At 46.8% G+C, this 19,964-nt stretch overlaps 1 protein-coding gene across 3 annotated transcripts in view; it reads left to right on the plus strand.

Moving 5' to 3' along the window:
- LOC147729550 (sterol 26-hydroxylase, mitochondrial-like) overlaps positions 1 to 19,964 on the plus strand; it is a 187,104-nt gene that overhangs the window by 132,689 nt on the left and 34,451 nt on the right. For all 3 annotated transcript variants that reach the window (XM_086954445.1, XM_086954446.1, XM_086954443.1), the window contains exon 5: positions 14,959 to 15,156. In XM_086954445.1, coding sequence (XP_086810571.1) covers positions 14,959 to 15,156 — 198 coding nt within the window. The remainder of the gene's footprint in view (positions 1 to 14,958; positions 15,157 to 19,964) is intronic.

A 19,964-nucleotide genomic window follows, 5' to 3' on the forward strand; every position in this document is an offset into this window, starting at 1 on the left:
GTTATATTAAGATGATGTCTGTTACGCTATGCAATGCTACTGAAGCCTACATTGGTATGTTAGTACTATATATAACTTTATGAAGCGTATGTTTCCTGAACTATAAGCTGTGTCATGCTATATGATGTTATTGTATAGTATGGCGCAATAGTGGTTTTATTATGCAGGGAAGGCCTAAATCCCATGCTAGCCAATATGGTTCAAGGATTTTACTCTCTTGCTTAGTCTGCAAAATGGAAGTCAGAATCTCTCAACCAGGCAAGGCAGTCGGTTGTATCGGCTTTGAGCGAAGTCCACCTGAAGCCACTGATTTTTATTGGAAAAAGTCTGAGCAGGAAAAGTTCAGTTCACTCTCAGGGCGTCGGCGCATCAGTTGGATACTTTCGGTGCCTTTGACCGGTCAAGATTTCTACGTTGGCACTTAGGCCCATATTTATATCTGGGCGGATGGGCCACCGTTCCCCTACATTACTCCATTCACATGGTGAGGCTTCGCCCACCTAATTTATAAATGACCGCCTGCTGGCGGTCATTTATAAGAGCATTCCCAGGAACAGCCCCCATGGTGGTTCCTGCCAATGCATGTTTCTCTGTTCTACAAGACTGCATCAGCAGGACGCAGCCCTGCAGCCCAGAGTACTTCTCTTTTTCTTTACATAAATAAAATCCCCAAACTGGATTTTCTTTATGTTAAGAAAAATAATAACTTTTCCCCTGCCATTGGAGTCTTCTCCAATTATTACGATTTTACGGTCCCTCACAGCTATGTTTTGCCTGGTGCTGGGAAACAGTAAAATATGGCTGCATGTCCATCCATCTACTTTGGGGAGGCGGTCCTTTAGCCTTTAATCCAACGTCTGTTTCTCTCCAGGGCACTCTGAGAAGTTTGGCCACGACGGAGATAAAGTAGTCTAAACTGTGGTCAAACTGATGGTCCACCTGAAATCAAATTGAATGTGCGGATCACTATGATGGCGGAGAGGGAACACAGTCACCGCCGCAATTGAGAGCCCTTCCCACCAACATATAAATCGGGCCCTTAGTCTCTGAAATGGAGCTTGGATTTCTCCAGTGGAACAAGGCAGCAGGCTGTAGATGAAGAGGGCCCATGGGGTCAGATACCTTCTTGTTGAGGGCTACGGAAATGGATATGTTGCTGCGGAGAAGCTCCAAGCAGCACCGACCTGTTTCTTCAGCTCAGCTAAGTTGTGCCTTTGTTTGATCCGCTCTGCTGGTTGATCCCAGTCATCTGGCAGCTGGAAGTTAGAATTTTTCTAAGTTCCAAAACTTTGCAGTGGGAAGACCCCTTTTACTCAGCTCTTCACCGAAGGCTCCCAGGCTTCATGGGGGATCTTAGTACTTTATAGCCCAGTTCAGCAAAGGCCTTGTGCAGGATCCAGTACAAGTCTAATTATCATCGGTCATCCAGGAAAACGTGTCTCTTCAGCTTTTTGTATTCCTATCACCACACAGGTTAGCCAACTTACACCGGCCCTAACAACGCTAGGATGCCTGGCTTCCCCTTGGGGGTGCCCAGGAGTGGACACCTCACAGGAACAGGCCAGGAAGGGTTCCACAGCGGTATTCATACAGCGCTTAGAGACCCCTGGGTGATAGGCGCTATACAAATCCAAATTCCATTTACATTTATTTACTTTTAGGGTCCACATCTTTGTCCTGGGTATAGCAGCGAGTAGGTTTAATCCTTCTGACCTCCTAGCAGTTTACAGCAAGCAGGGTTCATTCCTCTTCTGATCTTCCGTAGGTCCAGAAAGTGTTCTGAAGAGAGTTACTTGGCATGCCATATTTATACCTGGAACTAGCTAGTGGGTGGCGATGGCTCCTGGCTCCTTCCTAACCAATGGAGTAAAAGTTCCAGTGGCAACCCCACCTAACTTTTCAGCAGTTCCTGTCTGCCCTACTGCAAACATTTACACCGTGCACCTTACTCCTAAAATATAAACCTTTTCTCCCTTATGCAGTGCCTTTGGGTGCTCAGGGAAATGAGTAACTGCTCACCTTTGTGGTAACTTAAAACCTGTTCCGGGGTACCTTGCCTCCCACTGAGTTTTGATTCAACCTGACAGGGAGAACAAAGATTTTCCTTTCCTAGGTCTCACCTTACATTTACCTGTGAAATGGCATGCACTTTATAAGTTAATTAAGTTCCTGGGTCCACCCTAACTGGTCTTTCTACAAATGGAAGAAAAAAGAACTTCCCACACCCAGGACTTTGCATCTGATCAGGAAGCAGTTTTTACACCTAATTAAGGTCAAGCTTTGATAGACCAGCTGTCAGTAAGCTAATGTTGATTATCCTACTGGATGAAGAAACGGGTAAAAGCTGAGTTTCTAAAAGGCCCTTTTCCTAAATTTGATCAAAAATATGACTTTACAATTCAATTGGATTATTCAAGTATTACAAATAGACTTTAAAATACTTTTGTAGTTGTTGCCTGTCAAAACTTGCATATTAAAGTTTATAGCCTGTACTTTGTAATTTCTAGGATTCTACTACAGCCCTGCCAGCGAAAATACCTTTTAGCGCCTAGTCACTGGAGGAACTTGCCCATTTACATTTTACACATGTTGCAACTTTAAATATCAGACACCCTACCTTGTGGGCAAAAAGATATACTGAGAGGGGACTTACTAATATTTAAAAGCAGGTTTTCTCACCGGTCAAAAGGGGTTTGTACAGCAGATTTTAGGCTGCTGCAGTCATGCTACACATGGTAAGCCTGAAGCCATGTAGTCACTGTGACTTTAGTGGGTAGCACGGTAAGTGCTAAAGTCCACAAGTGACACTTGCCCTTCCATGCCATTGGTGCATTACCTGCACCATGTAGTATGGTCTTATGGGAAAGCTTAATATGCCAATTATGGATAAGTAATTCAAACATGTTTAAAGGGGGAGCACAGGCATTTAACTCTTGTTTAGCCAAAGTTGTTTGCACAGAGTTCTAAATTCAGCAGAACAGGGCAAAAAGTGGGGCGGTGTGACATCATGCAAAGGTGGTCATTTCCTACATTTCCTTCCTCTCCAGTCACTGGATCTCTGTCTTCTATTTCACCTAGAAAGCTAAATGAGAAGATATTAACTTCTTATATGTGGTTAAAAAGGAAGTGTAGATGAACGAGCTCTTCTTTGGAAGGTTGCTCCTGCAGAGATATCATACTTTCATATTCATACACCTTCCTAGAACTCTTGAGGGGACCCCCTAAATGCTAAGGACTTACCTATACCATTGTCTAGAACATTGAGGTTACACGCTTAACACTAGAGAAACTATGCTCTTGGGAGGCCATATGTGCTGACTGATTCTGAGGGGCCCAAAAGCATCTCTGGAGCTGGTTTCAGGCAGTTCCTGAAATGTGTTTATCCGACTAGGCAGGCTAAAGTCTATGCTAGTCAAGATTCAGCAGTAAGAGTTGGTGGAGCTGGAAGAATGAAAAGGAAGGGGGCAGGTATTGTCTACGCACTTCTAATGGGCCATCTATCTCTCTCTTCCTTTAACGAATGCCTCTTCCTACAATCTACATATGTCTAGGAGGCTTTTCCATTCTCCACCTTGTGACCCACTAATAAACAGAATATTCAAAATGGATTCACGGCTAAAAGAAAGTGCTACTTTTTCATAGTTACCCTCCATTTTTGTGGATTTTACTGATGTTTTTGAATTCTGCACACTAGAGCACTGTTTTCTGGTTCCAGAGACCCTTAAAACTATAAGGAAATAGCTTTTTGTATGGTCACTACAAGCATTTGCACTGATGCTGTTACTTTTTCAACTCTGAGTGCGCTGTGGCCTGCTAACCAGACCTCAGTGCCAGTACCCTGACCCCAAAATGTGTATGTGACATTAGCTATACCCGATTGACATGGATTAGCTTACCTGTAAGTCGCTAGTATATGGTAGCCAGGGTACCCAGTATCTATAAGTTGCAGAGTCAACCCAGGGATTGAAGCACTGGTTGTGCCACCCTGTTTGTGACAAATGAAAAACAAGACTCTTAGTCTGACATTTCAGTTTCGAATTTGTAGTCCAACGTTGTCGTTAAAGCTATGGCAAAGTTAAATGTCCCTCTGATACATGGGTAAGTCATCCTTATGGCTGGCCTACCAAGCCCTAAGGCTGGGTGAAACATATTTATTTCTATTTTATTTCTGGCATTTATAGAGCGCGACACTCATCCCATGGGATATCACGGCGCTATAAGAAAAGGAGACTACTGAAACTGTGCAAGGGAGTTAGTTTTTGGGAAAGAGGTGGGTTTTCTAGTTTTTGGCGGAATTGAAGGTAGTTTGTGGTGTGTCTGAGGTCCATAGGTAACTCGTTCCATCTTTTAGCCGCCAGGTATGAGAAGGCGCGTCCGCCTGTCCTTGCCTTGTAGATGCGCTTGGATTTCGACAGGGCTGAATTGTTGGATCTTAGATTCCTGTTGGGGATATAGAATTCGATTTTTCCTTGCAGGATGGTAGGGCCTGTTTTGTGAAGGGCTCTGTGCGCGTGGCAGAGCAATTTGAAGGTGGCCCTCTGGCGCATTGGTAGCCAGTGAAGTTTTTTTAAACATGCGGATGCCGAATCTCGTTTGCCTTTGTTGCAGACCAGTTTGGCCGCCTGGTTTTGTAGGACCTGTAGGCGGGAGAACAGTTGCTCGTTCATCCCTTCGAACAAGGCATTGCCGTAATCCAGGCGGCTAACCAAGAGGGCCTGGGTGATTGTGCGTCGACAATCCAGCGGTATCCAAGAGAAAATTTTGGCCAGGAGTTTGAGAATTGCAAAGCCTTTGCCCCAGAGTATGCGTATGTGGTCCTTCATGGACAGTGCGTCGTCCATCATGATACCAAGGTTTCTGGCGTACTGTTTCGGGATGGGGGCTGATCCTAGTGACGGTGGCCACCACGTATCGTTCCATGATAGTTTGGCTCCTCCGAACAGTAGTATCTCTGATTTCCCGGCATTTAGTTTTAGGCAGTGGTTGCGCATCCATTCTGCCATTTCGGAGAGACAGCTGTGTAGTTTTTCCTTAGTTGTTTCCAAGCCTTCGTCCATTGTCACCATCAGCTGTGTGTCATCGGCGTAAGAACATATGCCGATGCCCCACTTTCTTCCAATGTCGGCCAGAGATGAAACGTAGACATTAAAGAGAGTGGGGCTTAGTGAGGCCCCTTGTGGGACCCCACAGCCGATGGGACGGGGTTTTGAAGGGAATTGGCCCATGTGCACTGCTTGGGTGCGGTTGCTAAGGAATGAATTGATCCATCTTAACGCTGTAGATTGCACTCCTTTGCTCCGGAGGATGTTTAGTAGGCAATCATGTGATACCGTGTCAAACGCTGCTGACAGGTCTAGCAGTATCAGAGCCACAGATCCCCCTTGGTCTGTGATGCATCTGACACTATCCGACACTGCCAGCAACATTGCTTCGGTGCTGTTATTGGCTCTAAAGCCGGTCTGGGTGGGGTCCAGGAGTGAGTTGTTATGTATTTATTTTGTGTATTTATAAAGCGCAAACCTGTCACCCAGAGGGCATCCTGGCGCTTTGAACTTCGGGACGATTCGCTTCTCGCTGCTCAGGCAAGTTTCGGAAAGAGATGCGTTTTCAACGCTTTCCTAAACGGCAGGTAGTCCTTGTGGCTTCTCAAAGAAAGAGGCAGGGAGTTCCAGAGTTTGGCCGCTGCAACACTAAATGCGCGGCCGCCCATCCTAGCTCTCTGAAACCTCGGGACCACCAGCAGTTGTGTCGAAGAGGAACGGAGGGGCCGCGAGGCAGAGTACCAGGCAAACATATTTCGAAGTGGTACTGGGCCCTGTTGGTGTGCTGCCTTAAACACCAGGCACGCAGCTTTGTACACCACTCGCAGATGTATCGGAAGCCAATGTAGGTCTCTTAGAGCAAGGGTGGAAGAGCTAGACCTGGAACGAGAGAGAGCCAACTTGGCGGCCATGTTCTGCACCCGTTGTAACTTCCCCAGCAGATTTTTTGGGGCCTCCAGAAGTAGCGCATTGCAATAGTCTAATCGACTTAGAATAGTACTGCGGCCTACCTCTGGCCTGGCCTGGGCGGGGAGAAGGGGCAGAACTTTACACAGCATGCGTAACAGCATCATGCACGTAGAGATGGTTTTGTTTACGTGCAGATCAAGCTGTAGATTTGGGCCGAAGATTACCCCCAAGTTGCGAGCTGATTCCGCCGCCGCAACTGGTTCAGGGAAGGTGGTAGGCCAGAAGTTCTCTGGAAGAACCCGCGGAATCCGGTCAGTGGAACAGTGGAGCACCTCCGTCTTTGAGCTGTTAAATTGGAGGGAGTTGGCCCGTAGCCAATCTGCTGTGGCTGCCATACAGCGATGAAATGTCTCCAGCGGAACCGCGTTGTTTCCTTCCAGAGAAAAGACCAGCTGGGTGTCGTCGGCATAATTAAAAGCCGAGACACCAAAAGATTTTATAAGCTGGACCAAGGGGCGAAGATACAGATTAAAAAGTATAGGGCTGATGGCCGAGCCCTGTGGGACCCCCTGTCCAACTTTCCTTGGCTCGGAGCAGAATGGAGGAAGCGAGACCAACTGTTGCTGACTACCCAAATAGGAAGTCAGCCAATCTCTTGCACTCTCTGTGACCCCACACTCCTCCAGTCTTCTGATGAGGGTTTGATGGCAGACCGTATCGAACACAGCCGACATGTCGAGCAGCACTAAAAAGGCTGCCCGACCACTGTCGACACGCGAACGAAGGTTGTCCAATACGGTTACCAGTGCTGACTCCGTCCCGTGCCCGGGGCGGAAGCCAAACTGTGCCTCGTCAAACCAACCGATGTTCTCCAGAAAGCCTGAGAGCGAGCGGGTCACCCATTTTTCCATGATCTTGATAGGAAATGGGAGCAGGGAGATTGGCCTATATTTGGAAAGGCAAGCAGGGTCTAGCATTGGCTTCTTGAGCAGAGGTGACACTACTGCTAACTTCCAACAGTCAGGAACCGAGGCCAGCTCCAGAGACTGGAGACAGATGGAATGCAGAGGCGGAAAGAGTTCTGCGTGGAAGGCCTTCCAGAATTTGGGAGGTAGAGGATCAAGCGGGGAGCCCGATGCAACCGAGTGTGCCAGGCTGCAGAATTCCTCATAAGAGGGACAGGGAAACAGTCTTAGTTGGGGTCGACTGGAGGGGGTCTCCGGAGCTCCCAAACAAAGAACTGGGTCACTCGGCTGGGGTCGACTGGGTGTTCCAGCCGGAGCTCCCAGATTGGGGCAAGACGTACCCGTATACCATAAGCAGAATATGTCTTTAATGTGTTCTGGCAGTAAAAACGCGAAACTGCTGTTTTTACTATGGAAAGACTTGATGGCCCCGTTGGCAAATACAGGGTTCCACACTGACCCATCCGCTGTGCTCACTCCTGAACGGTGCATTCAAAGTTGGTACTCCAAGGTATCAAACAACTTATTGCATTAAGCCCGACTTGATTCTTAAGTTGAAATTAATGTGGCAAGGAGCATTGTGCAACTTTAACAAAGTTACCTCTTTGTTGTCCTCAATCTCCTGTGCCGATAACGGTGACACAAGGTGCTTGAGCCGGAGATAGCTTTCTGCCCTCCTAGGGAGACATGCATACGACTCTCAGGAAAGAAGACAAGAGGTGCCTGCACTGGACAGAGATGTTACCTCCCTCCTGCAGGAAGTCACATGAGTGTTGGCCAAAAAAGGCGATCTTCAAAGCTGAAGACACCTTTGAGGAGCTCTAGGGAGAGGGGCATCCCTATTGTGTGGGCAAACTACCTGGCAACTTGGAAGGAAAGAGAAAACCAGTTGTTCAACCTCTTTTTCAGGGCTGTGTAGTCCACTTGGTAGCCACACCTCTGAGTTGGGATAGGGAACTCTGGATGCCGAGAGAGGAGTTCTGCTATGTTGGGAGTGAGCAGAATGGTGCATCTTGGGATAGTCCGATGCCACACTAACAAGGAACGGGCATCAGGAGGGAGGGAACTTGGTAGCCCATTGGCGACCGACCGTATCCTACCCTGAGGGCATTATCTGAGCATTAATAGGGCACCTGTGACTTACAGACTTTAAATCTCGACTGGACAGGAAGAAAGACAGTCCTGCGGCACCGTAGAACGGCAAAGAGAGGCTGGACCGGCGCTGACTGCAGCTGCTGAACGTGGTGGCTAGCAAAGAATGAGGGACTGTGCCTGCTGGGTCCTGTTCATGGAGAAGTCCTCTCCAGGGCCCAGTCGAAGCAGAGAGACTCCAAAGGTCAGTTGGTTCACAGCACAAGGCCATTTCCCTGCTGGGGAAAGTGGGGAGCTCAGAATCTTCAGACCACTGCCAACCACTTTCATGGAGCACCAGAGACCAAGACCCGACGCTCAAAGATGCACCCGAGTAGCTGAGCCCGGGAGAGTCATCAGAGTGCAGCTTGGTTGCCCAGAAGAAGTTATCACCCAGGGAAGGATTTGACATTGGCCACAATACCAGGCGTCTGGTAGCCTAGTGATGAGTGAACATCTAACAGTATCCAGAGGAATTTGAGGGACGTAGACCATGTGGCCAGGACTGACTCTCCCCCTTTGTGAACCGAGGAGTAGCCACATCACCGCATCACATCCACAGCATCCATTGGCATCTTCAGCATCTTTCATTCCTTGCATCACTTCCACAAGATTACACTTCAAAGGGGATTAAGTGCTTGGTACTGTCTGGAGACTGTTTCACCTGTGGAGCTGATTCGGAAGATCTTGCTGGTCCCCATGACTGTCTCCCTTCCGGAGTCAGTTGCATAAAGTGAGATTAGGTGACTGCAATAAAACAAACACAACGTTTTGGTGAAAACATTTCAAAGAGTTCAATTTGGTGAATTCGCCAGTTGCTTGTTGGCGGTTGAGTTTAATGCTTTGATTCACTGTACCTTGTAAATTTGATATCTCCAGAACCATCTTGGGAAACTTTTTTGTTATGGTGTCTAAAAATACATAAAAATACTATCTATTTTTATAAATTGCTGTCGGATTTCTTGATTTTCTTGTTGATTTCTTCAATTGTTTTGGTTCCTTTGAAATGCTGTACACTTCTTCCTTTGTGTACACCTTGCTGTTTAGCATCAGAGCCACTAAAGGTTGAGCTTAAGGTTTGACAAGCGAAACGTACAGAACCTAAAGGGTTTGTTAAGTGTATTACGTGGTTAGGTCGCACAACCATACCATATAATACACCCCACTTCCTCACAGCATCATTTTCCTTGACCCAATCGGCATATCTAACTTTTCAGGAAGTACAAGAAATGGCAAGAACATTTAAATCTGTGGACTGCAGCACATAGCGTGGCACTCACTAGGCTGGCAAGGAATACATGGCTTCAGGTTTACAAGTGTAGCTAGACTGTCGCAGCTTAGAATGGTGCACTGTGGGATATTTTCAGTAAAGCAAAGATTAAGGGGCATATTTACAAGTTCTGGCGCATCTCTGCAAATCAGCAGGAATGCGCCAGAACAGATGCGTCACGCAATCCCCTCCTTGCGCCACCACAGATGCGCCGCATTTACAATGCGGCGCACAATGGTGCAAGGAAGGGCAGATGTGTGACGTATCTTGTGGCGTACGGGCGGCGCAGTGCTGGAGTTGCATCGCAAGTGCGAGGCAACTCCTGCAACGCACAAGGGCCACCCATACACAACGTGGTGCGTCACTCCTTACGCCTGCTTCAAGCAGGCGTAAGGATTTGACGCAGCAGCGTTGTAAAACTGACTCAGTGAAATCTGCGAGGGAACGCCCACCCTGCGACAGAACGCCCACATGAAACCTGATGCAGGTTTCATGTGGCGCAGGGCTTTACAACGTGACACATCTGCCTAGATGCGTCACATGGTAAATAAGTCACAACGTGGCGCATTGTTTACGCCGCCGCTGCGTCACAAAAGCGATGCAACGGCGGTGTAAAAGTGTCGCAATGGGTCTTGTAAATCTGCCCCGAAGTGATGAAAAAAGGGAAGGGTTTTCCCTTGAGGATTTTTTACCTATTGGTTAAAAAATGTCCAAGTGTTTTCCCACCCTCTCAATATGAATAACAGACGAGGAAGAAGTCTGTAGTCTATGGCCTTTGTGGAGACCTTACTTAAACTACTCCCACTTGTACCCAGACTGAGAAGTCAACTGCAAGGGTCAGTTGGCTTTCCTTCTGTGTGGTTACAGGAACACAAAAGGCCAACAATCTGCAAGAGGCATTTCCTAACTGGACTGCACTGGTGACCTCTGCTGGAGTGAGTCCTGGACTCTAAATGTTGTTGCTGCTGCCCTTGAAGTCTTAGGCCCTCATTACAAGCAGCTCATAAATGGCCTGATATTTATCACATCTGGTAACCATTGATCCATATCTCCTGAGGGGATGACATGCAGATTGTGGTGCTTAATGCACCAAAATCTGTATGGATTGGTTTATCCTGGGCGTTTTTCAAGATCTATTCTGGCAGGTCAATCCTGCAGTTATCTATCAAAGAACAACTCAGAGGGTGTGGTAATTATCATATAACACGTAATACAGATCCCTGTGCAAACACCTGTTTGCTTTGAAATCAGAATTTAGCCCAGAACTTGTAAACAGGGCCTTAGAAGTTATTAAGTAGAGCTGCTCCAAAAAAGTAAAAGTTGGGACATAGTCATTTTTCGACCTCCGGTGGACTCCAACTAAACCTACAAGGCAATCTCACAAAGGCGTGACCTTAGCGGCTAAGAAAATCAGGTTGGTCCCTTTTGACTGCAATGGTGCGTGGGTCGGATAAGCAAAGTTGATTAGGCCAGGGCTCTGCTTACTTTCGGACTTAGAAGAATTTTTGAGAAAAGGTACATTTCAGTGGGGCATGTCGGGTAGCCGCTGCATGAGCTTGCTTTGAAAATTCCTACATTTTGATTTAGTCTCTTTTTTGGAAGTGAAAAATATACACTGGGACAAAGCTACAAGCTACTCCTTCTGTGAGGAGATGCTGAACAGGTTTTGCTGCTGCAGAGAAGAACGTAGTGGGAGCTACCGCAAATTCAGGCTGACCAGCAATGCATTCTTTGGTGGATCGGCAAGCAGGTATGTCCCGGTCTCCTCTTGGTTCTCTGAGAACTTTTTGTCATAAAAGCCCCACGTTTTTTATTTGGATTTATTTTGTGGACACCTTTAACACCACTCCAAGGGTCCAGGACTGGAGACGATTCACTTGGAGAGTCAGGACTCACTCAGGCTGGGTCCAGGTGATGGTTCAAGTTGGCTGGAGCCTTTTCTGTCTCTGATGCTCTGATCAAGAGGCCATCCAGCTATCCCTTGGAGTCACTCTAGAAGTCCTGGGTTTAAGTTGAAGAGCAGGTCTCAAGCAGTAAGGCAGACTCCTGAGGACACAGGGAAAGCTTCCTTGGTGCAGCAAGACAGTGCTCTAAAGTACACAACAGACCACACCAGTAGGCAGTCCTCTGAGAGTCCTTCTACATGTCAAGGAGTGAACTGAAGAGCGTGTCTGAGGGTCCCCTTTTTATACCTGGTGTCCACTTTGAAGTGAGAGAAACATCTAGAGGCTTCCCCCCCCACAAACGTGTCTGGAATTCCCTGCCCGGGTCCCAGTCTGTCTGCCTCACACACGTACAAAGAAATTCCCACTAGCCTACTGTGCCTGCATTGTTTTTTGAAGTGCAAGTCTGGCTGCTCACAGCTCCGCCCACCTCCTGCCTTAGATGGCATTATTGAGGCATACCTAGTCCTTCGAGTGTGTGGGTATCTGGGAGTAATATTGACAGACCAACTGCCACTCACACCTAGTCATGTAACCTAGGAACAGGCTGCAAGCACCAAATGGATAGGGAAGAAAAATGCCACCATTCTAAAAGTGTCATTTTCAGAATTGTGCCTCAAAATCTGACTACCATTAAATATGATTTTAAATTACAATTTCTCAGACCACAAACATGACTTTCCTACCTATGCCCATTCAAGTTATCAGTTATCAAATGTAATAAGGAAGCTCAATGGTATCCTATGAGAGAGGTAGGCCTCTCAGTAGTGAAAAAGGAATTCGTGAGTTTTATACTCCCAGGACATGTAAAACGTAAATGTTCATGTCCAACTTTTTAAATACACTGTACTCTGATATATGGGCTGTTTAGGGTCTACCTTAGGGATGACTGACATGTATTAAAAAGTAAGTTTTAGGCTTGTCAAAAGGGTTATTTTGCCAAGTCGAACTGGAAGTTTAAAACTGCTGGTAGGCCTGAGACCTGTTTTAATGGGCTACTTAATTGTATAGCTTAAAGGGCTACTTAATTGTATAGCTTAAAGGGCTACTTAATTGTATAGCTTAAAGGGCTACTTAATTGTATAGCACAATAAGTGCTACAGGCCCACTACTAGCATTTAATTTACAGGCCATAGCCATTAAGTATACCACTTTTCTACAGACCTATAAGTAAATTATATATACCGATCAATTTGTAAGACAATTTTAGCATTTTGTCGGTCGTGAGCAGAAGCACTCCAGCACAGCAGTAAAGTGCACAGAGTACTAAGGCTACCAAAACCAGTTCAGAATAGGAGGGGAGAAGGCAAAACATTTGGCGGAAGACCACCCTAAGCTGTACAGGTATAACAGGGCCAGATTTGTTTTCTTGTGGATGGCCTGTTCCGCTAGGACGATGGAGTAAATTACTCTGTTTCCCTGGTGGAGGGACTGGCCACCAAAATTATAAATGAGTGGCAAGTTTTCACTCGTTTATAAAGCATTGCAAGGAACTGCCATCACGGTGGTTACTGTCAGTTCATTTTGCTGTTTGTTTCAGGGATCTGTCAGGAGGATGGAGCATTGCACCAGGCAGCTTTTTTTGTGTGCTTTTTTTTCTCAAAAAAAACAAAGCAGGATTTTCTATTTAAAAAAAGAAAATGCTCCCCTAATATGGGAGTCCTCTAGCATGGCGAGGGGAGCATTTAGCAGTTTTCACTGCCCATTAATGCCAGGATTTTCCTGGTGGTGACAGGCAGTGAAAACTGACCTCTAATTCCCCCCATCTATGTCAGGTGGGCAGAATTACAGGTCTGCTTACCATGCCCTTATTCAACAGGGTTGTCAAATGCGTTCAATCACATCATCTAAATTCGGTGGGTGGACACCATTCCTGGTGGTAGGGATACTTAAATCAGGCCCCAAGTACAAAGGTAAAATATTTGACAATGTTGGCCCATTAAGTTTAGAAGGCCCCAGGTGCATCGTGGTAAGCCTGAACCTGGTTAAGAGGACTAATATCAATGGAATGTATTATTTGGAACATCATTTGTCAAGAAGGTTGGAATTTTCCCTAAACGTTTTTGTAAAAAAAGAAAAAAATCTGTTATTTTTCCCACTCCTCTTCATATATAAATGTTATACTGTGGAGAGATGGCATATATATGTATTATATATGAGGTTTATGTTTAGGGCTGGTTGAAGAAAATTGTATTATACTTTTTGTTACAATTTTGTTCAATAGTTTTTTAAAATGTTGATATTTAGATAATATAATTTCTGTTTCCATAAAACAGCCCTGCAGAAGCGAGAAACAACCACCCCCTTTTGTACCACTTGGTTGTGGATTTTATACATTTAAATGGAGAACTTTGAATAACATCTAAAGCGAAGAAGCTTTGCAAATTAAAGACTTTATATGGACTTCTACAATGCTCCATCATTTAATATGTCGTGAATCTAACCCACTACACCCATGTTTGCATTGTACCTAGTGTTTGTTGGTCTGGCATTGGTATTGTAAATGTGACTTCCCCCGCCATAAATCGATACACTTTTCTACAACGTTTGTTAGACTAGCGTTGGAATGGTAAATATTCCCCTACCCACCCACCCACCCCCGTGCACACACACAGTCGGTCGCATTGTAATTGCAGTATCAGGCCCAGTGTATGGATTTTTCCTAATTATTGTAGGATTTTAGTTAGAGTAATGTATTTATATTTGGTTATTTTTGTCTTATTAATTTGAGTTAGACTTTGGTTACCACATGTTACTTTATCATGGACATTTTGATCATACTTATTTTTTTAAATATTTTTTTTTCTTTTGGTTATTTTTATACTGTGTTTTGTGTTTAGGGAACAGTTTTTTTTTGTAGGCAGCTTTGTTCCCTAAATGAATGGTGCAGCTTTGCAAGAAAAAACATCTATTTGGGCTAGCCGGGGGTAGAGGCAAAAGATCTCCTGGACTGCTGCCTACTCCCCCCGAGGCTGCGGACATGATTCATGAATGTTTCCACCTTCTTTTGAGGTGTTGACAACAGATTCATATTTTGCAGTTGCAGTCACACAGTATTCATGCCATACCCAACCACATTAGGAGGGAATGCCCCTTTCTAATTATGATTTGTTATGAATCAGTAACCCATTTTGTGACCCTGCAATGCTTTATCAAAAATTCACAAAATGTTTTTAATACCTACCGAAAATCCATTTTGCAGTAGATAAACTGTTATTTTGCAAATTACAATGCTTGCAACTGTAAAATGGCTTTGTTCATCTGACCCTATAACCCACTAAGGGCTGCCAGTTGAATCCTTAGCCTGTATAACTGTAACGCTTGAAATCCTGGACCGGAAAATGCATACATCCCGAAACCTGCAGGTTGTTAAGGACATAAGAGTAGTTTTCCAAAGAAAACCTTGTCAGGGGTCTGACTTTAAGAAAAAAGTCAACCGGTCCAACATGCCACCAGAGTGCACTAGGATTTTGCTTTTCCCAACTTGTAATTGACCCAAAATGTCTTTGTCAGCAACTGAGGATTTTATTGAGTAGCTAGATGGGTTGCATCTGTAGAAGACATATTGCAGCAATTGAGTATTGTGTCTAGATCCAAACAGCATTAATTAATATTTGTTGTTCCTAATTTTACTATGTTGAAGCTTGGATTGGGGCTTCTATTGTCTATACTTGATAATCCACCCATCCCGCTGACAGGTATCTGCACCGTCCTGTTCGAGGCTCGGCTCGGCTGCCTGGAAAAGGAAATTTCCCCGGAAACTCAAAGGTTTATCGACTCTATTGGCCTCATGTTGAAAAATTCTGTCTACACCGAGCTACTGCCCAAATGGACTAGGGAAATCTTGCCGTATTGGAAGAACTACCTGGAGGCTTGGGACACCATCTTTGATTATGGTAAGGGGAAGACTCCTAACAAGTGTCATGTGGGGGCGGTGGGGATGAGGGAGGCTGGTTTCAGACAAGGTTGGTGTTTAGCTGAAACTGACTTGTAGTGATTGCTACTGCCCAGCACTGTGAGAATGAGAGCAGAACTTGGAACTGCTTTGTACACAATGTAACCTCATAAGGCTCTAATCGCGGCGGTCCACATCTGTTGCCAGCTCGGGCATTTCGCCACCTCTGTCCAGACATGGAAACATCCCCAGACCCTGAAAGGTATGTAGCAGAGCAAGTCAAATTTCAAACCACATTTACCCACCACTCAATATACCTTGAACAGGGTACCCTTGCACAGATGCCCTAAACATCTGTATTGTATCGTAATTGCATTTATATAACGCTTACTACCCCTGATGAGTCATCAAAGCGCTTTTTCAGTGAGTAGCACGCTACTCAGGAACCCATAAAGGATTAGTGGTGAATTAGTATAGTGAAAATATGAAAGTAATTTGAGTGGTGGATATGTTACTCAGTTATTTGGATTGAGAAGGATAGTGGAGGCAAAAAGATTTGCATTTACATAGCACTTGCTACCCTTGATGGGGTGTTGAAGCGCTTTCAGCGAGTAGCACGCTACTCTGGAACCCATACAATATTAGTGGTGAATTAGTATAGTGAAATATGAAAGCAATTTGAATAGTGGATATGTTAGTCAGTTATTTGTACTGAGAAGGATATCGAAAGGGTAGAAGAGGTAAAAAAGGTTTTGCATTTGTATATCGCTTGCTACCCCTGATGAGGTGTTGAAATGCTTTGTTCGAGGCATGTGGGCTGCTGAATTCATATCTGTGCATAGATCGCCACCTAGTGTTGGGTCCGGATGATTGCACATTGTTGTCCTGGAAGAGTCTTCGAAGTATCACCAGATAGGTGGCTCCTGCCCTGGACTACAGTGCGCATGGGCATCCTCTCCATCCCCAGATTGTTTTTTTCCGCCATTGGGTTCGGATGTACTTTCTCGACTCCAGTTCGGAAACTTTGTATTAACTCTTTACTAAGGCCAAAAGGCCTTCGAAGCGTCGGTATTGTCTCGTTCGGTGCCTGTTTCTTCTCCAGTTCTTCGAACCGGACGTCGGAAGCAGGTTTTCACTTTCGACACCAAAGGCCCAAACTACAACGACGATGGATCGGAGCCCGTTCAAACGATGCCCCGTCTGCAATTCGAAATACCCCCACATTGATGTGCACCCAGTGTGCAATAAATGTTTATCCCCCGAGCACGACGAGGCCAGCTGTATGGCCTGCTCGAAGTTCCGCTCCAAGAAGACGCTTCGAGTTTGACGCGCAGCAAGACAGTCAGCGCAAAAGTCGGCGCCCGAGCCGGTCAACATCTATGAGGCCGGTGACGAAGAAGGCGCCGAAGAAGAAGAAGAAGATCCTGACGAGCAGTCGGACCCAGCGTCGGAGCATGACTCCAACTTCGAGGTGGACGAGCAAGATGAGGAATACGTCCACGAAGAAGACGTTGTCGAGGTAGGGGACGACGATGGCACCATCGGAGCCGTCGATGACGACTCCAGTGATGAGCCAGGCCCAACCGCAGTAGCGGGGCCTACTACTGACATTACGCTCCCCACGGCTCAGGTCGAGGCATCGCCGAAAGGCCGTAGCCAAGATCTTCCTTTACATTCTATAGCCCCGCTTCCAAGCCAGGCTAAGAATACTTCGAAGGGGCCATTGGTCGATTCTTCGAAATCGAAACCGAAACTTACAGAGCCAAAATCGAAACCGAAACTACTTAAGGTGGTCGTCGGATCGACGTCGACGCCAGTCAAGCCAAAGACTATCGACGACCCTTCGGCATCGAAGAAGGCCGTCGCCTCGAAGACTGGAGCGTCAAAGCAGAGCTCTACCGTCAAGCACGTCACCTCGACGCCGTCGACGTCGACGCACATACATGGCGACAAGCCCAAAGGCCTCCAGCCCAAGAAGGCTGTCGAGCCGAAAATTTCAGCACTCAAACCGCTACTAAGCAAACAACTCGAGTCGAAAACCAAAGCCGACCCGAAACTGCAGGTGACATTGACGCCCAAAGCTGTGCATGCTACGCACCGGGAGCTCGAGTCGACGCAATCAAGCAAACGTACTACTGAGTCGCCGAAGCAGCTCGGATCGACCACTACGGCAAGCTCCAAAAAGGTCGGCCACCCTCCGATTAGATTCGGTCTGCTGCCAACGGCTCGAGCCAAGCATCTCGAACACCACAAAGGCACCGACCCATCCAAAACGTTGTCTGCGCCTTCGAAGCCCACCCCTGAAGGGGTTGTGCTCCAAGAACCCTCGTACGACAACCAGTCGAAACTCTTCATCGACTCGGAATCGGGCAGGCTTACCATCCATAAACGGAAGATTGCACCTGAACATCCCTTGGAGTCTTATAAAATCCCTCTTAAACGAAAGAAAGACTCGGCCACCTCACCAGTTCTCTTTGAACACGTTGAGAGCTATTCACAACAGATGGCATATTCTCCAGCACAAAGCGAGGAGGACATGGGTGATGAATATGGTCAGGCAGCCTTCACTTATCACGCTGACACTGATCAGGAGGAACCTCAGCAGTGGTCTGATGATGTAGATCAAACTGTAGACCCTGAAGATCCACAAGCTGCACCGGACGCTCAGTCCTACAATGTCAAAACCTCGCCTACTGAAGACACGACGGCGTTTAACGCCTTGATAGAAAGGGCAGCCCTCAACCATGACGTGGAAATGCACGCAGAACCTGTGGAAGAAGATTTCTTATTTGACACTTTCTCCACCTCTGAAAGATCGACAAAGACTTTGCCTATGCTAAAAGGGGTCCTCAAGCATGCTGCGGACATTTTCAAAGAGCCCACGAAAGCAAGGGTTATCAACCCAAGGATTGAAAAAAAGTATAGGCCTGCTCCAGTGGACCCCACCTACATCAAGGGCCAGCTCCCATTGGACTCCCTCGTAGTGGCCAATGCTCGTAAGAGAGCAAACTCGCAAACTAGTGGTGACGCTCCTCCTCCGGACAAAGAATCAAAGATCTTGGAGGGGTCAGGAAAGCGAGTGGCAGCACAGGCTGCTAATATTTGGAGGATTTCAAATACACAGGCCCTATTGGCTAGATACGATAGGGCTCACTACGACACACTAGAACAGTTGTTGCAACACCTGCCTGATGTTTACAAAGAGGGAGCAGAAATGATCATACAGGAGGGTAAGTTAATTTCTACTGCATCCATCAAATGTGCACTGGATGCGGCAGACACGGCAGCTAGGGCCATTAACACTAGTGTAATGTTAAGACGTCACGCATGGCTCCGCATCTCTGGGTTCAAACCCGAGATTCAAACAACTTTGCTCAACCAGCCAGTTAACCCAGACTTCCTTTTTGGTCCCAAGGTAGACACAACCCTCGAAAAAATTAAAAAGGACACTGAGACAGCAAAATCCATGGGGGCTCTGCAGTCATAACAGTTTCGGGGCAGTTCCTTTTGTCGCTCCAGTAATAGGGGAGCCTCTAGAGGACAGGCTTTACAGCAAGCCCAGTACAGCAAAGGGAGCACGCAAACCACCTATACAAAGAACACCAGGGGTGGATACCGTGGGAACAGCGCCAAGGGCAGAGGACTTGGCAATAACAATGCCAGATCCTCCGCTCCCAACAAACAGTGACGCCTTGTCACTGCCCCCCGACCATCTAACACCTGTCGGGGGAAGCCTTCAGCAGTTCCTGCCAGTCTGGGAAGGCATTACCACGGACAGGTGGGTGAGACAACTTATCCAATACGGCTATTGTCTAGAACTAACCTCCACCCCCCCCCAACCTGCCCCCAAGGCGCCGTCCTATGTCTGCAGAGCACATGCACTTATTGCAGCAAGAAGTACTGTCCATGCTGCAAAAAGGGGCAATAGAGCTCGTGCCTGCATAAGAATAAGGTACAGGAGTGTGCTCTCTGTACTTCTTAATCCCAAAAAAGGACTGTTCCCTGCGGCCCATTCTAGACCTCAGACCCCTCAACCAATACATACTGTCAGAACACTTTCATATGTTAACCTTACAGCAGGTCCTGCCATTGCTCGGTCAGGGCGACTTCCTAGCGACCCTGGACCTCAAGGTTGCATATTTCCACATTCCCATTCACCCAAGTCACAAGAAATATCTCAGGTTCACCGTCAACAATCAGCATTACCAATTCAAGGTCCTGCATTTCGGGGTCACCACTGCCCCCAGAGTGTTCACCAAGTGCTTAGCGACTGTGGCCGCGCACCTTCGAAGACAACACATTCATGTCTATCCCTACCTGGACGACTGGCTTGTTCAAGCAAAGTCAGCCCAGCAGTGTGCCAGCCACATGTCACGCACAATTCACCTCCTTCACAGTCTAGGGTTCACACTCAACTACGCAAAGTCGCACCTCCAGCCCGCCCATGTACAACAGTACCTAGGGGCAACATTGAACACTCTGACGGCAACAGCGCAGCTGAATTCTGCCAGAGTCAACAGCATGCAGCTGCTCATTTGGAGGTTCAGGCCTCAACAATCGCTCCCAGCGCAGGTGTTCATGCAGCTGATCGGTATGATGGCCTCCTGCATATTCATAGTCCCGCACGCGTCCCCTTCAAGAATGCTTAGCACGACAGTGGAACCAGGCTCATGGGCATCTCAAAGACCTAGTGTTGGTGACCGGTCGTGCATACAACTCTCTGCATTGGTGGAATCCACAAAACCTTTGCAGGGGACGACCGTTCCAAGAGCCTGTCCCACAGATAGTGCTAACAACGGACGCATCTCT

The sequence above is a fragment of the Lissotriton vulgaris genome, chromosome 2_1 (genome assembly GCF_964263255.1).
Source record: "Lissotriton vulgaris chromosome 2_1, aLisVul1.2, whole genome shotgun sequence".
Taxonomy (NCBI): Eukaryota; Metazoa; Chordata; class Amphibia; order Caudata; family Salamandridae; genus Lissotriton; species Lissotriton vulgaris.